At 40.9% G+C, this 22,861-nt stretch overlaps 3 protein-coding genes across 4 annotated transcripts; 2 read left to right on the forward strand and 1 right to left on the reverse strand.

Moving 5' to 3' along the window:
• The first annotated feature begins 684 nt into the window (after positions 1-684).
• taf5 (TAF5 RNA polymerase II, TATA box binding protein (TBP)-associated factor) lies at positions 685-5,639 on the forward strand. The gene is made up of 11 exons (XM_074665103.1): positions 685-1,105; positions 1,756-1,984; positions 2,100-2,415; positions 2,507-2,670; positions 3,036-3,171; positions 3,352-3,472; positions 3,572-3,701; positions 3,916-4,080; positions 4,185-4,362; positions 4,679-4,856; positions 5,039-5,639. Exons 1-11 carry the CDS (start codon positions 685-687, stop codon positions 5,251-5,253), a joined length of 2,253 nt encoding a protein of 750 aa, XP_074521204.1. The 3' UTR covers positions 5,254-5,639.
• atp5md (ATP synthase membrane subunit k) lies at positions 5,607-7,185 on the reverse strand. The gene is made up of 4 exons (XM_074665107.1): positions 7,055-7,185; positions 6,014-6,118; positions 5,825-5,918; positions 5,607-5,730 (listed from the first exon to the last, which is right to left on the reverse strand). The coding sequence occupies exons 2-3, from the start codon at positions 6,098-6,100 to the stop codon at positions 5,829-5,831; spliced, it is 177 nt and encodes a 58-aa protein (XP_074521208.1). The 5' UTR covers positions 6,101-6,118; positions 7,055-7,185; the 3' UTR covers positions 5,607-5,730; positions 5,825-5,828.
• Positions 7,186-7,268: 83 nt separating this feature from the next.
• Positions 7,269-22,750, forward strand: pdcd11 (programmed cell death 11). 2 transcript variants are annotated; one of them, XM_074686146.1, is made up of 36 exons: positions 7,269-7,368; positions 7,817-7,937; positions 8,497-8,646; positions 8,750-8,914; positions 9,173-9,334; positions 9,428-9,548; positions 9,670-9,845; positions 10,011-10,118; positions 10,236-10,448; positions 10,545-10,669; positions 10,771-10,831; positions 12,242-12,388; positions 12,486-12,737; positions 14,117-14,242; positions 14,326-14,520; positions 14,676-14,846; positions 14,954-15,167; positions 15,299-15,448; positions 16,450-16,562; positions 16,712-17,211; positions 17,386-17,448; positions 17,562-17,658; positions 17,750-17,839; positions 17,935-18,037; positions 18,212-18,389; positions 18,569-18,625; positions 18,720-18,842; positions 18,990-19,112; positions 19,239-19,407; positions 20,348-20,485; positions 20,579-20,722; positions 20,821-21,071; positions 21,171-21,339; positions 21,491-21,644; positions 21,834-21,999; positions 22,258-22,750. In XM_074686146.1, exons 2-36 carry the CDS (start codon positions 7,836-7,838, stop codon positions 22,427-22,429), a joined length of 5,448 nt encoding a protein of 1,815 aa, XP_074542247.1. In that variant the 5' UTR covers positions 7,269-7,368; positions 7,817-7,835; the 3' UTR covers positions 22,430-22,750. The 2 variants fall into 2 exon arrangements, with proteins under 2 accessions (XP_074542247.1, XP_074542237.1); XM_074686136.1 differs by having other exon boundaries at positions 20,576-20,722; positions 22,258-22,749.
• Positions 22,751-22,861: the final 111 nt, after the last annotated feature.

The following is a 22,861-nucleotide window of genomic DNA, read 5'->3' on the forward strand; positions in this document are numbered from 1 at the left end:
AAATCCACTGCCATAAAAGTAAAAAGTGCTTTGTCTTAAATTTGCTTGAGTACTTTATGAAAAGTAACAAAACTCCAAAATCCTTGTAGGCCTACCAACTCTTGAAGTTTCATGAACAGAAGACCATCAAGGACAGATTTTGTTGACATGGTTTGCAGGACAGTTTGTTCTCACATGTTAAGGTGTGAATTTTGAAAAGCCATCTCTGAGAAGTAGGCGCATTGAAAGTAATAACTGAAATGGATTAACATTGATTTTGTTGTGATTTTAACATTAAAATGTGTACTTATTCTCTAAATTCACCTTAAGGAGGGTGGCAGATGTCAGAAAGCAAGCTGGCGGCCCTACTGTTAATGGAAAGATTGTAAACTTAAACTGATGCAGTGTAAAATGTAATTCAATTAATAGTACTAGCATTTCCAACATATTCTGGAGTTCAAGCAAACATACTGAAATTAAAAGATACTCGACAAAGAACATCAAAAGAAAACGGCCATTAATGACAACTGAATATATTGGATCAATTACGTTGTAGTGATGTTATTCACTTTCCGTATGGGGCACTACGCTTGGCGCGTTCGATGAGAGGCGGGACTCTCATTGAACGCACCAATCAGGACCCCGAATCTTGCACATGAGCGGTTTCCGTTTTTAAACCATGCGCATGCGCAGTTCATTCTTAAAATGGCGGCCGTACAGGGTGGTCTGGTCGACGCGGTTGAGGAAAAAGAGATAAAGTCAGAACCACCAAACGACGGTGGAGGGAATAATAATGCAAACGACGGCAGGGTACTTTCTTCGTCCCCCGGCTCCAGTTCATCGGCTGGAAGTAACAAGAGTGCGACAGGAGCCCCGGAGGACCAGCAAACGCTTCTGGCTGTCCTGCAGTTCCTCAGAAAGAACAAACTGACCGAGTCCGTCGAAATTTTGCGTCGTGAAGCTGGATTACCAGAGGATTCACTGGATGGAAAAGGGACTGATTCATCCGGGGCAGGTTCGGGTGCTGCAGCGGGCAGTGCGGATTTGGAAGGTGTAGATGCAAGCGCTCTGCTGAGCCGGGTGACCGGATCATCATCCTCCACCGTAGCACAGGCGCCAGTAAAAGGTAAAACCTGACTGATGTAGTTTTAGGTTGTAAAACTCTGTACTTGATTTCTTAGACAAATGTTCCTTCAAAGTCCCCGTTTGGTCACTTTTGAGGAAATCGTGTTGCCACAGTGGAACTTGAAGAGCGGTATTACCAACAAAACAGTCACAGCACGTTGATCATAGTTAGGTTTCAGCGATAGTATTCAGTGATTGGATGCGCTGTGGGGTTACGTCACTGGTTTGTTTTACTCTCTTCTGGAAATGTGTATATTTTGAACTGATTTTAAAGCATAGTATAAATTCTACTTACAAGTTAAAAGTCCACCTGACACGACTAATGCTTTACCGTACTTATGTGTCATGACACAGAACAAATCTGATGACGTCTATGTTTGAAAAGCAGAATACAGGAACATTACTCTTTAAAAATACCACTTGTTCCACAAAACACTTATTTTGTGGATGTAAGAAGGCAAAGGACCTCATCCTTTGCGATCTTTATGGAAAATGAAACTTGTTCTGTTACTTTGGTGTTAATTCCTATATTTTACATCTGATCCATCTCTCACAATACTAAATTAAAAAGTAGTCAATAATTGAATATTAATTTTAAATGGCCTTAAGTGAAAGAATGTACATCTCACCTGGAAGTTTTCTTTCCCACAGCTCCTGGGGAGGATCAGCCAGACGTCAACGTGGTGCTGTCAGCTTACAGCCAGCAGGGGGATCCAGCTCTGTATGGAGTTTACTACAGCGGCCTGAAGAAATTTATTGAATCAGTTTTAGACTGTCATCGAGCAGAACTGTCCCAGGTCTTTTACCCACTGTTTGTTCACATGTACCTGGAGCTGGTATACAACAATCATGAGAATGAGGCCAAGGTGTTCTTTGAAAAGTGAGTTTCAATTACATATTGTCCTGTAATCCATGTGCAACATACTTGTTTTCATGCATGTTTGAGTACACCAATAATTTTATTGCAAGTCTTTTTTATTTCTTCTCTATCTTAGGTTCAGTGGGGATCAGGAGTGCTACTATGAAGATGATCTGCGTGTTTTGTCCGGCCTAACCAAGAAAGAGCACATGAGAGGCAATGAGACTCTGTTGGATTTCCGCACCAGCAAGTTTGTCCTGCGGATCTCTCGTGACTCCTACCAGCTGCTTAAGAGGCACCTGCAGGAGCGCCAGAACAATCAGATATGGAATATCATCCAAGAGCACCTCTATATCGACATCTTTGATGGCATGCCACGTAGCAAGAGCCAGATTGATGCCATGTCTGGCAGCTTGGCTGGGGAGGGAAAGCGGGAGGCCAACAAAACAAAGGTTAGATTGAAATGCAAATGGTTTCAGTATCATTTCAATGTTTAAATAAATTCATTAATATTAGACCTTTTTTACTTTATCAATATGTTAGGTTTACTATGGACTGCTGAAGGAACCAGAAATTGAGCTGCCCCTCGATGATGAGGATGAAGAGGCGGAGAATGAAGAGGGTAAACCCAAGAAGAAGAAACCCAAGAAGGACAGCATGGGCTCCAAGAGCAAGAAACAGGATCCTAATGCACCCTCACAGACAAGGTAGAGGTCTATGTTCACAGAGCAAACTTTGACCATTAGATTCACTGATAACCTTTGAAATCAGCATTGATTAAAGTCTTAAGATTCAGCCATTAATTTGTGAAACCATGCACATGCTTCTAAAACAGCATGGCCTGTGGTTGAAAAAGATCAAATATATTACACACAGCAAAGTAAGGTAAACCTCAACATATCCAAAAATCAAGTAAATAGCACTTTTACATCTGACATTCTTTCCGTCATGCAGAAACTTCTACTTCTAGGGCTCTGTTTGTCAAAAGACAGAATAATAGTTTTGCATATTTACGTCCAAGATTGTTTTTTAAATCCTCAATAAGACTGTGATGTTGTTCATTTTGTTTTAGGATACCTCTGCCAGAATTAAAGGACTCAGACAAATTGGACAAGATCATGTACATGAAGGAGGCCACTAAAAAGATACGCCTGGGACCAGATAACCTCCCATCCATCTGCTTCTACTCATTTCTCAATGCTTACCAAGTAAATCACTCATGATCGACCACCGTAACAAACTTTAAATCTAGCATGTCAACACAGTTATTAATATATAGCACACTGGGATACAACTGATGCATCTGTCGTACTCATCTCAGTTGCCCGTAACTGTCGTAGGGCATGAAAAGTGCACTGAACCATTTTGTTGCATCTTTTGCCCTGCAGGGTCTGACTGCAGTAGACTTCACAGATGACTCCAGCCTGATTGCCGGAGGATTTGCTGACTCGACAGTACGAGTGTGGAGTGTCACGCCGAAAAAACTCCGCAAGGTCAAGTCTGCAGCAGGTACAGTGTGTTCCAGGATGGCACATAGATTACTGACCACTTCACAATAAGCTTTTCTTACTCTGTGTAAATCATGTTTCCCCTCCCCTCTCTGTGAAGACCTGAATCTGATAGACAAAGAGTCAGATGATGTGCTGGAGAGGATAATGGACGAGAAGACAGCCAGTGAGTCTAAGATCCTCTATGGGCACAGCGGCCCGGTGTACGGTATCAGCTTCAGCCCAGACAGGTAGTGCTAACTTCATTACTTACTTGTGTTAAAAGTATATTTCTCAAATGTTTCTTTTTTCTCTTCCTCATGTATTTTTAAGAAATGATTGTGAGAATTAGGAAGGGTTTACGGTAGATGGGTATTAAGGAAGAGGCAGCACCACATTACCCTGTCTTTACTTGTTCCCTAAGCCCTGTGTAATTATAGCTGACCTTTTGTTTTTTCCTTGCAGGAACTACTTGTTGTCAAGTTCTGAAGACGGAACAGTCAGACTGTGGAGTCTTTTGACATTTTCTTGTCTAGTGGGCTACAAAGGCCACAACTACCCTGTGTGGGACACGCACTTTTCCCCACATGGGTACTATTTTGTCTCTGGGGGACATGATCGAGTAGCTCGGTAGGTTTCTTCTTTCTGTATTCCCTCTGTTGTTCTACATGAATGAACCCATCGTACAGAAAAAGGAGACAGTCTACAATTCTCCCTCGTTTCTCTTCAACCAGTCTGTGGGCAACAGATCACTACCAGCCTCTGCGGATGTTTTCTGGTCACCTTGCTGATATCACTTGCACCCGATTTCATCCCAACTCCAATTATGTTGCCACTGGGTCTTCAGATCGCACCATCCGGCTCTGGGACGTCCTGACTGGAAACTGTGTCCGGATTTTCACTGGTCACAAGGTCAGACAAAGCTGTGCCCTTGTACTTGTTTGTGATTCAAAAATACTATAATAGTAGGTCTGTAGGTCATTTATCAAACTTTGTCATACAGGTACACTCCCCCATCACATTAATATTTATGTAATTCATATTTTATAGTAACAGTAGGCAAATGCCATGTAAATATGCAGTTTTTACCCAATACTAAGCTGTTGCCAACAAAAGCTAAAGAACCCAGTGAGTTCACAGATTTTTCACCCAGAGTTAAAATACTTCAGATTCACAAATCTGTGCTGCTGCTGAGATTTCCTGACTTAACTGTTAATTTTTCTTCCAGGGTCCTATCCACGCGTTGTCTTTCTCTCCAAATGGGAAGTTCTTGGCTTCAGGGGCCACCGATGGCAGAGTTCTTCTGTGGGACATTGGTCATGGACTTATGATTGGAGAGCTTAAAGGCCACACAGACACAATTTACTCCCTTAAATTCAGTAGAGATGGGGAAATCCTTGCATCTGGTGGGTGGCCTACAACATTTCTTGATTACACATCAGTTCAGTATGACTTCACTGTTAAACTGAATACATTTTTAGAAAGGAAATGGACATAAACCTCATTCAGACAATGATGAAGCAAGCAAAGCCTTCATTTCTTTTGCTTCGATACAATAAAACTAAACCTTTGCATTTTTTTTCTCCAGGCTCTATGGACAACACAGTTCGCCTCTGGGATGCTATGAAAGCATTTGATGATTTAGAGACTGATGATTTTACAGCAGCTACGGGACACATCCATCTACAAGATAATTCCCAGGAGCTTCTGTTGGGGACATACATGACTAAATCTACGCCTGTCATTCACCTTCATTTTACCCGCAGGAACCTGCTGCTGGCTGCTGGGGCCTACAATCCATAAGACTTTATAAGTTTAGAGAAAACACCCCACTGAAAGTTGAAAGATTACTTCTGTCTCCCGAGTTTCACAACAAGGGTCTGTTGTGCAGCGGTAGTAAAAATCTAATCCCCACTGATGAACATCTAACTGTGAGTAGAGATACAAACAGGGTGAGCCAACCCCACCTCTGTCCCTCAGTCTGAAAGACTCAGGCACAGAATCAAGCAGAAATAGCTTGAACAGATAAGTGCCATTGATGATAAAAAAACTGTTTATAAAGAATCACTGCCATGAGTGCAGCAGTGCTTTGCTGACTATGGGAAATTGACTGTATAATAGTCTTTTATACTGATGGACACTGTAAATAAAACAAGTTTTTTCTATTTTTTGAGCATCCATGTTCTTTATTGGTAACACAGGGAAATAAAGTTATTTTATCACAAGCACATCAAGCTGCGTCGACCACCTCCATATGTCGGACATGGTCAAAATTGACACCTGCGAAAAGACAGAAGGGTCTTGAATGTCTTCATACCTAGCTGGCATTGTGAATTTTGAGAACAGCAAGATGTAGGTTCTTCAATACACTTACATGATCACTTCTCGGTGACAGCCGCCTGTTTCTTGGGCTTCAATTTAAAGAAAAGCGCAATTGCTGCTATGCTGGCGTATGTGAGCAAAACGCACTAAAAAGAGAAAGAAAAACAAAGAAATGTATGGTTATATGACAGTATCATTTAAAGTCATGTGACAGTAAAGGTCATATTTGGTGACAACTTACATTCCTTCTTCCTGTGATTGTGTATGCATTGAAGTACTTGGCCATCCCAGTAAACTGGTGCTGAGATCCTGCATCGTGTCCACCCATGATGACTTGTTAATGGTCCTTGAATTAAAAGAATGAAAGGTGATGGAGTTTTTCCAAAATTCAGGAAATATATTCAGTTTTGACCTTGGAAACAATTTGTGACTTGTACACTTGAAGCTAAGCTGAAGCACTGACTTGATGACAACAACAAATTAAGAGGCATTTAAAAATTTTAAAATGTTCACATTTTTTTCTACCGTCTTTGTTAAGTCATCTTCGTATTTAAGGTTATATATATGTATGTATGTATGTATGTATGTATGTATGTATGTATGTATGTATGTATGTATGTATGTATGTATAGGAGACGCTCACATTTTTAAATCTGAGAAATCGAAAGACAAACTGTTAAACTGAATTGACAATAAGAAAACAAACAAACACAACAACAAATATAAAAACAAAGCCATGCACCGAGGTGTCACTTTATAAAAAGTACTATGGAGCAGCGGGGCTCGTTACAATCAAGTCGTATCCAATTTCTCTTTCAAAGATGTCACTGATTAGTAACATAAATACTTAAACTAATAATGTATTACAAACTAGTATTTGACTTAACCTTTGTAGTTACGTAAGAAAAATGACAACTTCATACTTGGTTAGCTAAAAATGCTAGCATTGTCGTAATTTCAATTGATCCAGTTTTCATGCAGTGCCCCAGTAAAAATTAAGTAAACGACATTAAAATAACCTTTTCTGCACTGGAGCTGTGGAAGACTAGTGCTCAGACAGTCGACTTTCATTCAGACTGACTTTCATCGGTAGGGAAATACTTAGCTTCTCAGCTAGCCCACTCCTGGGCACGTTAGCATGCTTGGACCATTGAGTTAAATTTTCACAGCGTTAGCTTCATACACACAAGGGTATTTTGCATATAACGGTGTTACGTTTGGGTCTCTATTAAACCAAAGTCGAAGACCATTTATTTCAAAGCGACCAAATGAGATGTCCTACCTTAGTCAACCGACCCCTATGCAAACAGAATGTAAGACAGGTGCCCTTCAGCAGAGGCCGCAATGCTAAACTTAAGAGGAAATCCCGCCTACTTCCGTCGATCCAATACCGTACTCCTATTGGCCCGAACCAATGTCACTCGTAGTAAATGTTTTCACCAGCCAATGAATGGTCAGAAATGGTGTCAATCATTCTTTATACTGTACGATTGGACGAAGCAAGCAATACCTTAATACGTTTTGCTTCCGGGTCGTGTTAATGGCGTGTGGCTGAGCAACATGTGAGTTTGTGATACCTGAACACGGAGAATCAATGTAAGGAACGTTTCATTTTTTTGTCCTTAAATAAATGTAATATGTATATATTTATGTTTAATCTCAGCCTCGTGTTTCCTATTCTACTAATTTTATTCATTCGCGTACTGGCAAACAAGTATTTGTGCTCGGCCCTAGAGCTGAGTTTCTCACTGTTGCCCGGTTTAATTATCACATTTTTAATAAAACGTTAAATTTTTATGTTGCATTGATTTAACTGAGTCAAAAAGACAATGAACGTTGTGTATTTGAACAAATAGTTTGAAAAGTGTGCATATGTTAGGGTAAAACACTCTTAGAATTAACTCACATCGAAAAAATATACAACTAGATCTACTCCGTGGCGACATTCATGTATCACTTTTCAGGATTGGACTCATTGTATCATGAGCAGGGTAATGGGTTTTACAAGGGTGGTTTGTTGGCAGTAACATTATTTGTTTCCCAGTGGCCTGAAAGCATCAAACATGGCATCGATGGAGGAGGACTTTCCTCGAGGAGGCACAGCAAAGAAACCTACTGAGAGTAAAATAGCGGTGCAGAGGGCAGAAGTGGACAACTTGTTCCAGGTAATATTCTTTTATTTCAGGTTTTCTGTCCCGCCTCTGTGAAAAAACTACTTTAACTACCCCTAGGAAGATTATCCAAAATCACCTGACTAAACATTCCCTTGTTTGACATCAGTACTTTGATCAAAATAAAGCTGCATCAGCTCTAGTATTATCTTGCATGTTGAGGGTGGGACAAAATACAAATATGCCAGTCTATCATTACCCTTCCTCTTTGGATCCCAGTTGTGTTTTGCTGGTGCAAGATGTTGATATATAACGCAGACCTTTCGGTGCATCTCTTACTCATTTGATACATGCAACTCACTCAATGCCTAATGTTAACACTAATACCATCTATTCTGCACTCTAACTTTTAAAGGGCCCTAAATCGAAATACACACTTTGATGTATTATTGTTTCCATTTAATCAAGCTCAGCTAATTTTTGATATCATGAAAGTTTAAGGGAATGTGTGGTATATTAAGATTAGTCTGTGTCTATTATGTGCTCTTAGTTTTGGCTTAATGGGTCTTGAGTATAATGTTCTCTGCTTAAAAAAATGCTTTCCTACTTTCAGCAGTCCAGTGAGCAAAGAGAAACTAAGAAAAGGAAGGGAGCAGTCAAAGATGATGCAAAGAAACTAAAAAGGCAAAAGACAGACAAAGAAAAAAAAGATGGCCTGACCCTAAATGCTGAAATCAAATGTGTGGAAATTCTTCATATCAAGGTAATTCATTTTTTCTATGACCAGTGTTGGTATTCAATTAATTCATGTAATTTAAGTATATAATTCTTCAAAATTCTCTGCAACATTGTTTTGGATTTTTCAGAATGTGAAGGAGGGAATGCTGATGCTGGGCTGTGTGAAGGAGGTCACAGACTTTGAGGTGACTGTAGGTCTTCCTTGTGGCCTGCAAGGCTACCTCAGTATCAAGAACATCTGTGACTCATACACCAAGCTGCTTACTGAGCAACTGGATTCGGCTGACACAGAGGTGAGTCTGAGGAACAGTGGTTTGTTTAAACATACTGTATGTTGAAGGTTATACATAAAAATGATAGTTTTCAAGAAACTGAAAAGCCCTTTTATAATTTGAGGTCTGTTTTTTTGTAATGATCTGTGGGGTAAAGAGTGAGACTCCAAACTACTTTAGAGCAAATTTTTGTTGAATTCATACTCTCTGTATGAGTTCAAACATCTCAGAATAGTTTGTGACATCTTGGTGTGTAATATTTTTTTCTTTACTTCACAGGACATTTGCTCCCTGCCTCAACTTTTCTACCCTGGCATGGTGATCAGGTGTGTAGTTGCCAGGTTGGATACAACCAGAGGAGGCTCTCTTAGTATTCAGTTGTCAGTCAATCCAAAGCTGGTCAACAAGGCACTCTCATCAAGCTCTTTGAAGGCTGGCATGGTGAGTCATCAATGAATCATACTTATGGCGTTTAAAATTATAGCATCAGGCTGCTTTTAAATTCAGAAATTAATTCTGAGTTTTTTTACTCAGGTTTTGAGTGGATGTGTGGACAGTGTGGAAGATCACGGCTACATCATTGACATTGGCATAAGTGGGACCAAAGCCTTCCTCCCGAATAAACCTGCAATAGGCATTCACAGCAACTCAGATGGTATGACAAAGTGTGTTTGTTTTCCCTCATTTATGGGAAAATAAGTTCTAAGCCTTTTATTATTAGTAGTTTACAGCGGTTGTAGAGATTTTTTCAACATGTGTGTACTCTATGTGTACAGAGCTTAAAGTGGGCCAGTATGTAACTCCTCACGTGGAGGAGGTGAAAAACGATGGCCGTGTGGTCCGCCTGTCTGTCTGCCCTTTGACTGCTGCCCAGGCCTGTATTAATTCTGCACAGGGCTGGACCCTCACCAACCTTCTGACTGGCCTTCTGGTCAAAGCCACCATCAAAAAGGTGAAAACATTAATCATGAAAATACTCGAATTATAGGAAGAGAGGAAAGTTATGAGGTGTTCTAATTGTTTTTATAGTGAGTGATTTATTTTCCCTGTTGTTGTGATCTTAAACTTAGTGATAGCTTTGTTTGATTTTAATATACTCAACATGTTGGTCTTGCAGGTAACAAAACATGGTCTACTCCTGGACTTCCTGTCCTCCTTCAGTGGGCAGGTGGACTTCCTCCACATGGAGCCCGAGAAAGCATCCAGATACACTGAGGGAACTGAGGTAAAACTGCTCCTGTACTCATCAAACCTTTTTTTTCTTTTCTTTTCAAAGACAGGACAACCCGGTTTTCACCTTTCTGTTCAGGATATGAATTCTCACATACTTTATTCTTCTCAGGTGCTGGCCTGTGTGCTGTATGTGGAGCCATGCTCCCGCCTCATCGGCTTGAGCCTTCGGAGCTACCTTGTGAACCCTGGAGCTATAATTGAAGCAACTCCTGCTGGAGGCGACCGAATTGGTGAAGTGGTGAAAGACTGCAAGATGATCAGCATGCATCACATGTCTGGAGGCATTTTGGAATTACCAGACAAAACATTGGCCTTTGTACATGTAAGTGGGTGAAAATTTCAACATTTCAACAATTTCTTTCCATGACTCTCTGCACAATGTGTTTGAGAAAATAAGTACATTTCACCTTCCCAACAGAGAAACCATCTAAAGGAGGCTAATGCCTCAGCAAATGAAAACAGGGTGATGGCCATGTCCGAGCACACCTGCAGGATCCTGGACTTCAGCCCCATTGACCAAATTCATTTTGCCAGTCTGCGCGAGTATGTGGATCCTTTATGTTTCTCTTTTTTCATGCCTAACAGACATCTACCCTAGCGCTCTGATTTAATATGCTGCCACCCCTGTCCTTTCTTGATTTTAGGAGTATTATCAAGAAGCCATTTTTCAGATACCATGATCTTCAGGCTGGTCAAATTGTAGAGGTAAGAATGTCCTCACATTTCTTCACACTTTTTCACACTTGACTTGAAATGTAATGTTTCATAAAATGTAGGGATGAACGATATTATCGGCACAATATCAGTATCGGCTGATAAAAGCTTAAAAACACGTTTATCGGTATCGCCAGATATGAAAATTTCTGCCAAGAGGCACAGCCGATAATGTGCTATTCAGTTAGAATTATTATTATTTTCCATCTGAAAAAATAAGCTCCTTAAATAAAATGTAGCACTTCATTTATTTGAGCTGCAGAGCTCTGTGTCTGTCACCAGGTTGTTACAGTAGCTCTAAAATAATCAAATGCAACTTGGTTATGTTTAAAAATGCATTGTACATTTAAAGTTCATGTGATCTAAAGAAATTATTTTTCTGTATTTCAATACTGAATGTCTTGAGTTTGAAAAAATAACACATTTCTTATTTAGAATAGAATAGAATAGAACAGAAAATACTTTATTTATCCCCGAGGGGAAATTCAGGAGTGACCGCAGCATTTAAGAAAACAAAAGTAAGAAAGAGTATAGAAAGTGCAAAAAGGTCCATAAGAAATTAGATGACGACTTCCCGTCCACCACTCTCCATGGATTTATGGTCAAATCAAATGTTTTTTGTCTTGTTTTATGTGTGTTTCTTAAACAAATAAGACCGTCACAATAAGAGTAACATTTAAATTCCAGTACAGGATAGACTTAGCTTTCTTTACAGGGAAAAAAACAAACAAACTTGTGATTATCGGTATCGGTATTGGCCAAAAGGGGTTTCGATATATCGGCATATCGGATATCGGCAAAAATCAAATATCGTGCATCCCTAATAAAATGTCTTTGCACAAGCTAGTGTCAGACTAAAAAGCTAGATATCTGAACAAATATGACATGGTAGCAATGTTAAAAGGGTAAAAGGGTACTTTTTTTTTTTTTTTTTTGTCTGTTAACACTTTGTCTATTTATGTGTAGGACTATTTCTCAGCCAAGCATCGCTACTCTCAAAACTCCTGGTGACTGTTGGATTTGTTTACCAACTTAGTTTTGGGTAGAAAATGTGTGTTATGTTCCACATTATTTTGAGTTTCACAAGCTAATTTATTTTTCTTAAGATGAAGTTAATTTAAACATAACATTTGGATGTTTTCTGCCTCTTTAAAAACCTGCATGGAAGCAAAACGAGTATGTGTAAATGTTAATTAAAAAGGAAATTGCATGAACTTCACTTACATTGAAATTTCATGACATCACCTGGGATAGAAATGTTTTGTTTCATTTGTTTTACATTGTTTAAAATGAGCCTGAAAAAAAAAAAAAATTAAGTGCGGGACACAGTGACTACCATATGTTTCATTCTTCCTGTTGTCCTTCTCACATCTACATTCTTCCATTTTTCCTCCTTCACAGGGGACAGTGTCAGTTCTGCTGTCTTTTGGCATGATGGTGCATGTGTCTGACCACATTAAGGGACTTGTCCCTCGGACTCACCTGTCTGATATTGTCCTCAAAAACCCAGAGAAGGTGCTCAAAGAGGGCATGAAGGTCAAATGCCGGGTCAGTCCAGTTTTCATTTTGAAAATACAGCCTTAAACGTTAAGTTTTGATTGTGAAGTTTTCTCTTTTGTGTTGACATGTGGACATGTTTATCCAGGTGTTGACAGTGGATGTTGAGAATAAGAAGCTGTACCTGACCAGGAAGAAGGCTCTGCTGGAAAGCTCTCTGCCACTGTTCCTTAGCTATGCTGATACTCGTCCTGGTCGTGTGTCTCACGGCTACATTGTCTGCATCAAAGACTTTGGCTGCATTGTTCGCTTCTACAACAACGTCAGGGGTCTGGTGCCAATCAGGGAGCTCAGCTCTGAACACATCATCAGTCCTGAGGAGGTCTTCTATGTGGGCCAGGTAAGGAGTCAGACTGCATCCACACAGAGGATCATGTCTGTGTTGAATAAGCGCTTTACAGTGCGTCTACATTTAGATAGTTTTCCATTATCAACGAATATCTTTATTTTTCTTCATAAACTGTACAAAGACACCAGGGCCCGTATTCACAAAGCTTCTCAGAGTCCTCTCAGAGAGCTCCAAACTTTGCCTCAAAACTCCTTACCAGATATCATAGCTTAAGAGTGATTCACGAAGTTTCTGAAAGGAACTCAAAGCGAGGAGTAGACAGAAACTTTTATCGTAGTGAGGAGGTGTGGTCGACCCCGTTGCTAGGTATGACGCAGTCTCCTGAAAGCTGTGATTGGCTGTTACAAAAAAGTGCTCCATGCACTTTGAATGGACAGTAAAACCAAAGGATCACATAACTCAGACTGTATTAAGAAATGTGTGATTGCAACATTAATTTTGTATCATGATGACGAAGCTCAGCTAATTAAGATTCATTGTGACTCAGCTTCAAAAATGTTTGAATGTACCTCATTCACGCACCGATTATATTGTATATATTATTGATCCGGTCTGGACACAGGCTTAGCTGTCAGCACTTCCTGTGATTACTGGCATCCTTATAAAAAGCGGTTTGATTTGACAGAACGACCAACACAACAAACGACATGGATAAGATAAAAGAACTAGAAAAGGCCTGCTGTTGGCTCAGCTCGTGGAGGAGAATCAGACAGTATAAAAAGAGAAACTGGGTCCTGGGATCACGTCGCCAGGGAAGAGGCAGACTTGGGAGCGCATTGCCCAACAAATCAATGCGTTGTTTCTTTTTCTTGCGTGCACTGTTACGTGCTGCAACATCAAGGGAGAGCGGATATGAAAGCACAAAGCAAAGTTGTTCTCGTACCGTGTTTTAGACTGCCATTTAGGTTATGACTGCTGACTTGGTTTCTTTGATATTAATTACTGTATGAACGTTACAGACTTTCATGTGCTCATTGACCGGACTGTTTAAGGGGAGGATTAGCAGATGAACGGCTGTCTCAAGTGACAGAAACTGTGTTAAGCAAAATTGAAAAGTCTGACACCAGTATGAGCGTCCACTCCTCGGCTAAAAGTCCTCCTCCCTCCTCCTGACAGTTTATCACCTTAGGAGCTCTCCCAAGGCTTAAGACGCTTAGTGAATAACTTTTATCTTACCGAGGTCAATTCTTAGAAAAATCTTAGAATCCAAGGAATTCTATGATTTTTTCTGAGAATGGTGTCACTAAAAGCTACTTTTAGCATTAGGATGCTTTGTGAATACGGGCCCAGGTCATTATGTGAGAACAAAAGTTGAGTGGAAACTATGGTGCATCACATTGTTTGATTGTGTCTTTTTATAAATATTCCAGGTGGTGAAGGCCAAAGTTCTTCAGTGTGACCCTGATAAGGCGAAGATGATTCTGTCGTTTAAGGCCGCGATGGAGGGGGACACAGAAGAAACAGCCAGGCCCCAGATTGACTGTGAAGTAGGACAGGTAAGATTCAGAGAGGTCCTCAGTTTCTTTTTGTCCTTTTTATCCAAACTTGGTTCAAACATGTAATTATTTGTGTGATGCAGAGGCTGGAAGCCAGAGTGCTGAAAAAGTGCCCGAACGGTCTGGAGGTGGCAATCCTTCCTGATGAGATCCCTGCCATAGTTCCTACAATGCACCTCTCTGATCAAATTTCCAACTGCCATCTGCTGTGGGAGAGCCTGAAGGAGGGGGACAACATTTCCAACCTGGTCTGCTGCAACAAAAACAAGCAGAATATTGTATCCTGTTTATTCAAATCTGTGAATGTGATCAAAGCTGAAAGGCTGAATCGTTTCACCGCCTCTGGTGCAAATCGTAGTTTGATTTCACACACTTCTTCGTCTTAAACACCAAGGGGTTGTCTCTGTTTTCCTTAGCGTTTCCTCTGTTAAAGTCTCTCTCTAAGAAACCAACAGTGAGGTGGTCCCTGGAGGAAGGCATGGTTGCCAAAGATTTCTCTGAAGTCACTGTGGGAATGCAGCTAATTGGCTGGATTAAGAACATGATGTCTTACGGTGTCTTTGTGGAGTTCCCATACGGCCTTGTTGGTCTTGCACCCAAGTCTGTGAGTACAAGACTTTATGCTGCATGTGTTACTTACGTTACTAGATTTCATGACAAATATATATGTATTTTTTCTATAATTCTTTCTCTGCTCTGTTTCTCCTTCAGGCCATGTCCAGCAAGTTCGTCAGTGATGCCACCACGGCCTTCCAGGTCGGCCAGACTGTGATTGCTAAAGTCACCAACCTGGACGAAGAAAAGCGGCGCTTCCTGGTTACGCTGAAGGTTTCTGAGGTCAACCTACCTGAAGGAAGCGATCAGACCAGACTCATCAATGGTCTGCAGGAGAGAAAAGCCGTTGCTGAGATGTTGGCTATGAGAGGTATGATTGTACCAGTTTAAACCATTTGCTCTATTATATCTTTTGATGCTACATTAACTGAAGAGTCTTGCAGGTAGTTTCAAGTTTGTCTTCTGTGTTTGATCTCTCTTCATCTTGGTGTGAACTCACAGATGGCAGTGATCTGCTCCAGCAACTGGCTGCTCTGTCTGTTGGGGAGAAGCTGAAGCTGACTGTAGACGATGTGATGGAGAACGGCGCCACCTTCGTGTCAGATGATCTGGTTGGCGCTACCATTACGGCCACCAAGTACCAAATCTTAAGTATGTTCAACTCTGATCAGACTGAACAAAGATACCTCACCGTTCCTTCCTCTTCACTATTTGTGCACCCAGAGTCTTTGCCATAACATGAGTTTATGACATTTTTTATTTGCTTTATCAGTCAACAATAGTAAGGAACTTTTCCCAATTTTCATCATTTGTTATGGAGAGTAGAAGTGTGTACATTATTTGCTGTTTGTTTCTACTTTACATTATAAACATTGGAGCCCAAATTTCATAATGAAAATGTTGCTCTTTAGTGTATATTTACTATAATGACTCACCTTATATTTCATGGTTCATTTTATTCAGCCTCAGAAAGACTCCAGCAAAACAACAGAACATGTAAAATGCACACAGTTGTTACAGGTGTTTCTGACTAAGAAAAGGTGGCCCAATAGAGAAAAGAATGATGGCATTGTTTATTTAAATAATATGGAAAAAAAGAGAAGATCCTTTCTATCCTTCCAAACTTTTTTTTAATCCATTTTCTCTAATTCTGCATTTTGACAGTTTTATGTGCCATGAATTGTGATTTCTTTCTTGCTGCGAAAGAAAACAGGCTAAAACTTAACAGAGCTGTGCTACCTGCCACTTTGGTGAGATTCAGATCAGTAACTAAAGAGTTACGGGGGTTTTGTTTGAGGCTATTTACGCACATTTTGGGGTAAATTTGGGATAAAAAGTATTATGTGAATGGGAAGGGTGTGGCATTTTTCTTTCTTCATATTCCTTCTTTTGTGTAAACCTAGTTTTAAATCACCCACAGCTAAAATATCAGTATTTTAGTTGTGATTCCCCAGAAACTAGGGTGTTCAACCATAATTCAACATTTAAAATTTTGTACAGTGAAGGACTCCCTGAGTGTTGTACTGTCGCAAAAAATGGTTAAAATGATTATTTTTTGCCTCTTGAACCACCTTCTACCCATTAACTGATGTTCACATGAGAAACCTTTAATACCGAACCTGAATTTTTTTGTTTCAATGCTGAATTTTCAGATGCTCAGTTGACCCAAGGTCAGAAAGTTACAGCAGTCGTCCTCCACGTCGACATCCTGTCCTCATCTGTCCATGTGTCAATCCTTGCCAAGCTGTTTGCAAAGAGGAAAACTGTGAGTCTTCTCCCCTTGACATTTTGTTGTTTCAGACGACAGCAGTGTTTTGACTTAATTACAGCTCTGTATGCCCAGTCTCTTTGCTAGGTGTAATGGTCCAGGTTGTCATTATTTCAGGCAGCATATCTTTTTTTTCTTTCTTTCAGTTAACTGAGGGATCAAAGTACACAGCAAAGGTGCAGCACGTTGACAAAGACTTTGCCGTCGTCTCATTGGATGACACGGCACAGCTGACGGTGATCCAAACCAGAAACCACCTGAATGAGATATTTCGCTCAGAGTCAGAGAAGATGAAGGGGGGGATGAACGTGGCCGTTGAGGTCATAGAGCCCAGCTGTCAGGAAATGCAGGGGCTCCCTCTTGTGGCATGGAAACGCAGTGCACCTGACAGACAACACACAACCTCAGAGGGTGAGACGGGCCCCAAAGGTTACCGGTTTGGTGATATTGTGCAGGGCAAAGTGAAGGGTGTGAGGGCTACTTCCATTCTGCTCACACTCGAAGATGGAAAGACTGGCAGTGTGCATGTGTCCGAGGTTCTGGAGGTTTCTGAAGTACATAAAGGAACCTGTCCAACATTCACAGTCAAAGTGGGCAGCGTGGTAACTGCCAGGGTGATCGGTGGACGAGAAGTGTCCAGTCACAGGTACAAACTTCAGGAGGGTCTAACTGTTTGTTTTCAGGATAAACTGCTTATCACAGATTGATGTTGTGTTGGTTTTGCTCCGTTTCCTTATAAGAGTAAGCTTATAGATGAATAAGATAAAAGCTTTCTGTTTACATTTTATTGATCTGTTTGGTATTTACTGTCTGATTTCAGATTTCTTCCTTTCTCCCATCCTAAGTTTGTATATACCATTCCTGAGCTCACACTTATACCCAGGTAACCATCACAGAATGGGCAGCATGATTATAAATTACTGCACGACAACCTTAATGTGATTTTCTCACTCCTTTTATATGCTGTGCTTTTTTTTTTTTTTTACCTCCCTGCAGCAAACTGGATAAGAGTGCAGATTTAAAACCAGAAACTCAAAAAGCTAAACTTGAGGATTACAAAGTCGGACAAGATGTTGTATGCTTTGTATCAAAGGTGAGTCCTCTGAGGTGAACGCAGTGGCTTGATTTGGTGAATGAGACTATTTCAGGGAGTAAAACTGTATTGTGTCACTGCTTGTCAACAGTTTCATCCAGAGAGGAAGTCTTTGGAGGTCACCACCAGTCCGTGTGTGAATGGGACAGTTGAACTGCTGGCTGCTATCACTGATCCAAAAGTAAGTTTTTAAAAATGTATCAACATCCTCACTTGAGGTTTCATACTCAAAGGAAGCGTGTTGGATTAGACTGATTAAACTCTGTTTATTTCCAGGATGCTGCCCATCCAGAGAAACTCTACAAACCGGGCAGTGCAGTGTTTGCCAAAGTGGTAGAAGTGAGCGCAAGTCCTCAACGCTTTGTGCTGTCATTCACAGGTAACCAAAGCCCTCTGCTGTTTTTAGAAACTACCCTTTTATCATAGTCTACATGCTCCCTTCTTACTGCTTTTGTCTGTTTGCCGTATTTCATCTGTAGCTCCACCATTTGGCTGTTTTCAGATCTTTAATCACACTGTCGATTTTTGATTTTCATTTCTAACTTTCCTCAAGGGGTCCATAAACTGGAAAAAGGCATTGTTACTTTGGGGATGGTGACAAATATTCAGCCACAAGTTGGCCTTTTTGTCAAACTTCCATTTGGCGGCCATGGCATTGTGTCCGTCACTGACCTGGCTGATGCATACAAGCCGAACCCCCTTGACCGGTACAGCAAGGATCAGCTGCTCAGGTCAGTACAAGTGCGACAGGATTCTATTTAAAGCACACTGAATAATTTACCATGTTTGTTCCACGACAAGAAGTCAAGATGAGTGCTTTATGCAATGCGACACAGTTACATTTCCTCATGAACAACTTTTTTGCCTTAAAGGAAAGATTTTAAAGTTGTTGGTGTGTCTTTGGCCCTAGGGTTTTCCTTCTTGCAAAAGAAAATGACAAATGGCAATTGTCTCTACGCCCGTCAAGGTATGAGTAAGACTCATTTCATCTGAACATATCCAGAGTTTCAAAGAACAGACATCTTGCTGTCACATTTTGCTGACTGGTACCTTGTCCTTAGGCTAAACTCAGAGCAGGTCAAGTCGGCAAAGGATCCAGAAGTTTTGTCTTTCAGCAGCCTGCAGGTCGGTCAGATCATCAGAGGTTATATCAAGTCTGTGGGATCGCAGGGAATTTTCATCAGGTACCTGCAAAATTTGTTCAGCACCATAATTTTGCTCCACCTAGACATCATTTGTATTAATTCTATTAAATACTCAACTATTTTTCTATAAAAATCTATTTTCATGTGCTCTGTTCACAAAGACACCTCTATGCCACTTTTTCCCAGATTGTCAACAAGCATCACAGGAAGAGCCGAACTTCAGAAGGCCACAAATTTCTTTATCAAGGACTACAAGGTCCTCTCTGATCACCTGCCTGTAAACACTTTGCTCACCACCAAAATCATCAGGTACAGAAATAACAGATATCCATTTCTACCATTCGTATTCCAAAACAAAGACAGAAGAATTAGTTGTGAAGCGTTGCTGTTATCAGGTCATTTCCAGCCTGCGGCTCTTTCTATTCTTGTCCCCAGTATTGACAAAGAAGAGGAGTTTGTGGACCTGTCTCTGCTCCCAGCGGACACTGGGAAGCCAGAAATCCTCCCAGAGTCTCTGGGTCTTCCTCTGCGATGGACCGGAGAGGAGAAGGAGAGACATGATTTGAAGAGGAAGACCAAACGCACTCTGTCGGAGAGTGAACAGGTGACAAACAAAATCAGTTTCTCTCTATTACTTCACCTTTCTTTCACATTGCTTTCTTGCTTTCTTATTTTATTCTTTCTTCCTTACTTTCTTTTTTGACCCTCCCTTCATTCCTCATCTTTTTCTGTTTGTTCCTTTGTTCCCTTCCTCTCTTTTCTTTCTTTCTTTCTTTCTTTCTTTCTTTCTTTCTTTCTTTCTTTCTTTCTTTCTTGTCAATTTCCTTCCTTTCTCAGCTGTTCTTTTTTTTTTTCCTTTCTTCCTTCCTTCCTTCCTTCCTTCCTTCCTTCCTTCTCTTTCTTCCTCACCAAATCCCTTGCTAACCTCTCTGTATTTAATCCTTTCTCCCTTTATTTCTTAATTTTTTCTCCTGTCCTCCAGTCTAACCTTTCATCCTTCCTTCCTTTATTCCTCATCTTCCTTCCTCACCAAATCCCTTGCTAACTTTTCATTATTTCCTTCCTTCCTTCCTACCTATCTTTCTTACCTTTTCCTCCTTTCTTTCTTGTCTTCCTATCTAACCTTTCATTCTTCCTTTCTTCCTGATGCCCCCCCCCCCCCCCCCAACCTCCTATCCTTCCCTTCTACTCTCCTCCCTTTCCTCCTTTACCTGTCTCCTCTCTGTTTTCCTTTACAGCTCATAAAACCTCTCAGACATGATTCACTTTACAGCCTTTTTTGCTGATGCTATGGAAGCAGAAAGTCCCAAATATAGAGGAAAACTTTTCCATGTGGATCAAAACAGTTTTCCCTTATCCTCTGATCATTGCCTTTTTGTTGGACAGTATTGAATTCTTCCTGAATCAGGCCCTTGGGCAGTTTAGACCTCTCTTGATATTGTGAAGGTTATAGGCGGTTGAGCACTGAAGCACCTAACATAAAAATGATAAGTTATGGTTTATTGAATTCTTATGTTGGTCTTTACTGGTGCTTTATTTGTCAGAAACAAACTGAGGTTCCAAAGAAGAAGAAGAAGAAAACAAAAAAAGGAAAGGCTGATGACAACGACAGCGGAGTGGAGGCCTACTTCAGAGAAGAGGATGACAAAGAAGATGAGGAAACAAAATCTGAATCTGTAAAAGTGAGATGACACACTGTTGCTCTACATCTTAGAGTGTTCAGTAACCTTTTAAAGTCACCCCTAAATAATGACCTCCCTTTACACTCTTAGCAGGTGACGCAGAGCTCAGCAGGTCCTTCCAGACTTCAGGTGGCTGCAGGTTTCTCCTGGGATGTGGGTTTGAGCTCCCTAAAGCCTGCCTCTGCCATGCAGGAGGGCGACTCAAGTGATGGAGAAGACCAGGAGGAAAGTGTAAAAGTAAGCCGACGATGACTTCCTCTGTGCTCCTCTCTTTAAACACACATTTGCTGCCACCGAACAAGTCCCACATTGTATGTACTGCTTCTCTTGGTCAGCCTCAGAAAAAGTCTCGCCATGAGCTGGAGCAGGAGAAGAAGGCAGCAGAAAAGGCTCTGGTGCAGAGGGAGGTGGAGCTGATGGATCCCAGCCTGCGGCCTCAGGATGCAGCAGCTTTCGAGCGCCTGCTTCTTGCTTCACCAAACAGCTCCCTGCTCTGGCTGCAGTACATGGCTCACCATCTACAGGCCACTCAGATCGAGCAGGCCCGTGCTGTGGCTGAGAGAGCGCTCAAAACTATCTCCTTCAGGTAACACATACAGTTAGTTATAAGCATTTTTTAATGCAATCCAAGAAATCCAATTTGTTAAATTTGTTTTTCATTTATTTTGTTTTTTGCTGATTTCAGGGAGGAGCAGGAGAAGCTGAACGTGTGGGTTGCCCTGTTGAACCTGGAAAACATGTACGGCACGGGGGAGAGCTTAAAGAAAGTGTTTGAGCGGGCGCTGCAGTTCTGTGAGCCCATGCCTGTCTATCAGCAGCTGGCAGACATCTACACAAACTCAAACAAGATCAAGGTAACATCTGCTGAGAATCTAAACACCAAATTTACCTCAGCTTTTCACTAACTAAAGATGTCCTTCTAGTTTGTAAATGAAAATCTGACTTAACAGCTCTACACGTCCACATACATCTGTTTGTAATCCTGTGTGTGATGTTTGTGTCCAGGAGGCGGAGGGCTTGTATAAGACGATGGCAAAGCGCTTCCGTCAGAATAAGGCTGTGTGGCTCAGTTATGGTACCTTCCTGCTGCAGCAGGGCAAGAGTGATGATGCAAGTGCTCTCCTGCAGAGGGCGCTGAAGAGCTTGCCTTCCAAAGAGAGTAAGACATCCAGTTCAAACACTCACATATTGACAAAACACTTTTTGTGTGAGTGTGTGTTTTTTGACTACACACCAGCCATTAAGTGAAACAAGCAAGGTGCTGCCAGGGTGCTGATTCTGCTTCCCTGTTCAAGCTTTAACTCTCCACAGGATTTAACCTTTTACATGTTGTCATGCTTCTCTCCAGGTGTGGATGTGATTGCAAAGTTCGCACAGCTGGAATTCCGTTTTGGAAATGCTGAGAAAGGTCGCACCTTGTTTGACAAAGTCCTTACAAGCTACCCCAAACGCACAGACCTTTGGTCTGTCTTCATTGACCTTATGGTCAAACATGGAACACAGAAAGAAGTCAGGTGAGCAGAAGCCCCTTGGTTTTTTTCTGGCTTTCATTACTATTTTCTGTTATGAACCTAATTAGCTGTTAAAGTCTTTTTATTTTTTTATGCATGTAAAAGAAAACAATGAATGGTCAAGTGGTAAAACATGCCATGTCAGCCTTGTCAATTCTACAGTTAAAACCATCTAAGTGACAGGACCATTCATATTTGAACCATTTTATGACTAGGTGGAAAACTTTATCAGTGAGTTTCTCAACTTCTTGTTTCCTCCAGGGCGCTCTTTGATCGGGTGATCCACCTGAGTGTTTCAGTAAAAAAGATCAAGTTCTTCTTCAAGCGCTACCTGGAGTATGAGAAGAAGCACGGGACCCCAGGGAGCATCCAGGCAGTAAAAGAGAAGGCCATGGAGTTTGTGGAGACTAGAGGATCAGAGGCAGCCAGCTAATGTACAAATACACACTATAATAAACATTAGATACAAAACGTGTGTGGACTACAGTGTGCTAAACTGGATCTGAGCCTCAACTTTTGGAGGAAAATGTGGATCCAGGTTCTGGCTCAGGTTTCTCTACAAAGGTGTCACCTCTTTAATATGTAATCTAGCTTTCTTTTTTATGGTTTATTTACCGGACATTCTGTATACGAAAAACACACGTCAAGTGGGCTGTAATCTTCTATGATCAAAAAAAGAGTTGTGTTCCATGTTTCACCCATAACATTTTGCAGCTTTTGAAACTATTTTAAGCTTGGAAAAAAATTTTGTGATGCTTCTATAATGCTATAGAAGCACTATAATGCAATTTTGAATGGATTTATGAAAGGTTCCTATCAAGATTTTGGATAACTTTGTTTCAGTCTTACCTTCCTTTCAATAAAT

Source organism: Halichoeres trimaculatus, unplaced genomic scaffold (genome assembly GCF_033239565.1).
Source record: "Halichoeres trimaculatus isolate MK-OKI-2021-1 unplaced genomic scaffold, fHalTri1.1 fHalTri1_scaffold_2, whole genome shotgun sequence".
Classification (NCBI taxonomy): Eukaryota; Metazoa; Chordata; class Actinopteri; order Labriformes; family Labridae; genus Halichoeres; species Halichoeres trimaculatus.

Coding starts and splice junctions, on each gene's coding strand:
- taf5 (XM_074665103.1), top strand. CDS start 685: ATGGCGGCCGTACAGGGTGGTCTGGTCGACGCGGTTGAGGAAAAAGAG. Junction 1,106..1,755: donor AGCACAGGCGCCAGTAAAAG/GTAAAACCTGAC, acceptor TCTTTCCCACAG/CTCCTGGGGAGGATCAGCCA. Junction 3,702..3,915: donor ATCAGCTTCAGCCCAGACAG/GTAGTGCTAACT, acceptor TTTTCCTTGCAG/GAACTACTTGTTGTCAAGTT.
- atp5md (XM_074665107.1), bottom strand. CDS start 6,100: ATGGGTGGACACGATGCAGGATCTCAGCACCAGTTTACTGGGATGGCC. Junction 5,919..6,013: donor CAATCACAGGAAGAAGGAAT/GTAAGTTGTCAC, acceptor TTCTCTTTTTAG/TGCGTTTTGCTCACATACGC.
- pdcd11 (XM_074686136.1), top strand. CDS start 7,836: ATGGCATCGATGGAGGAGGACTTTCCTCGAGGAGGCACAGCAAAGAAA. Junction 10,670..10,770: donor CATTTTGCCAGTCTGCGCGA/GTATGTGGATCC, acceptor TCTTGATTTTAG/GAGTATTATCAAGAAGCCAT. Junction 20,723..20,820: donor ACCAGGAGGAAAGTGTAAAA/GTAAGCCGACGA, acceptor TCTCTTGGTCAG/CCTCAGAAAAAGTCTCGCCA.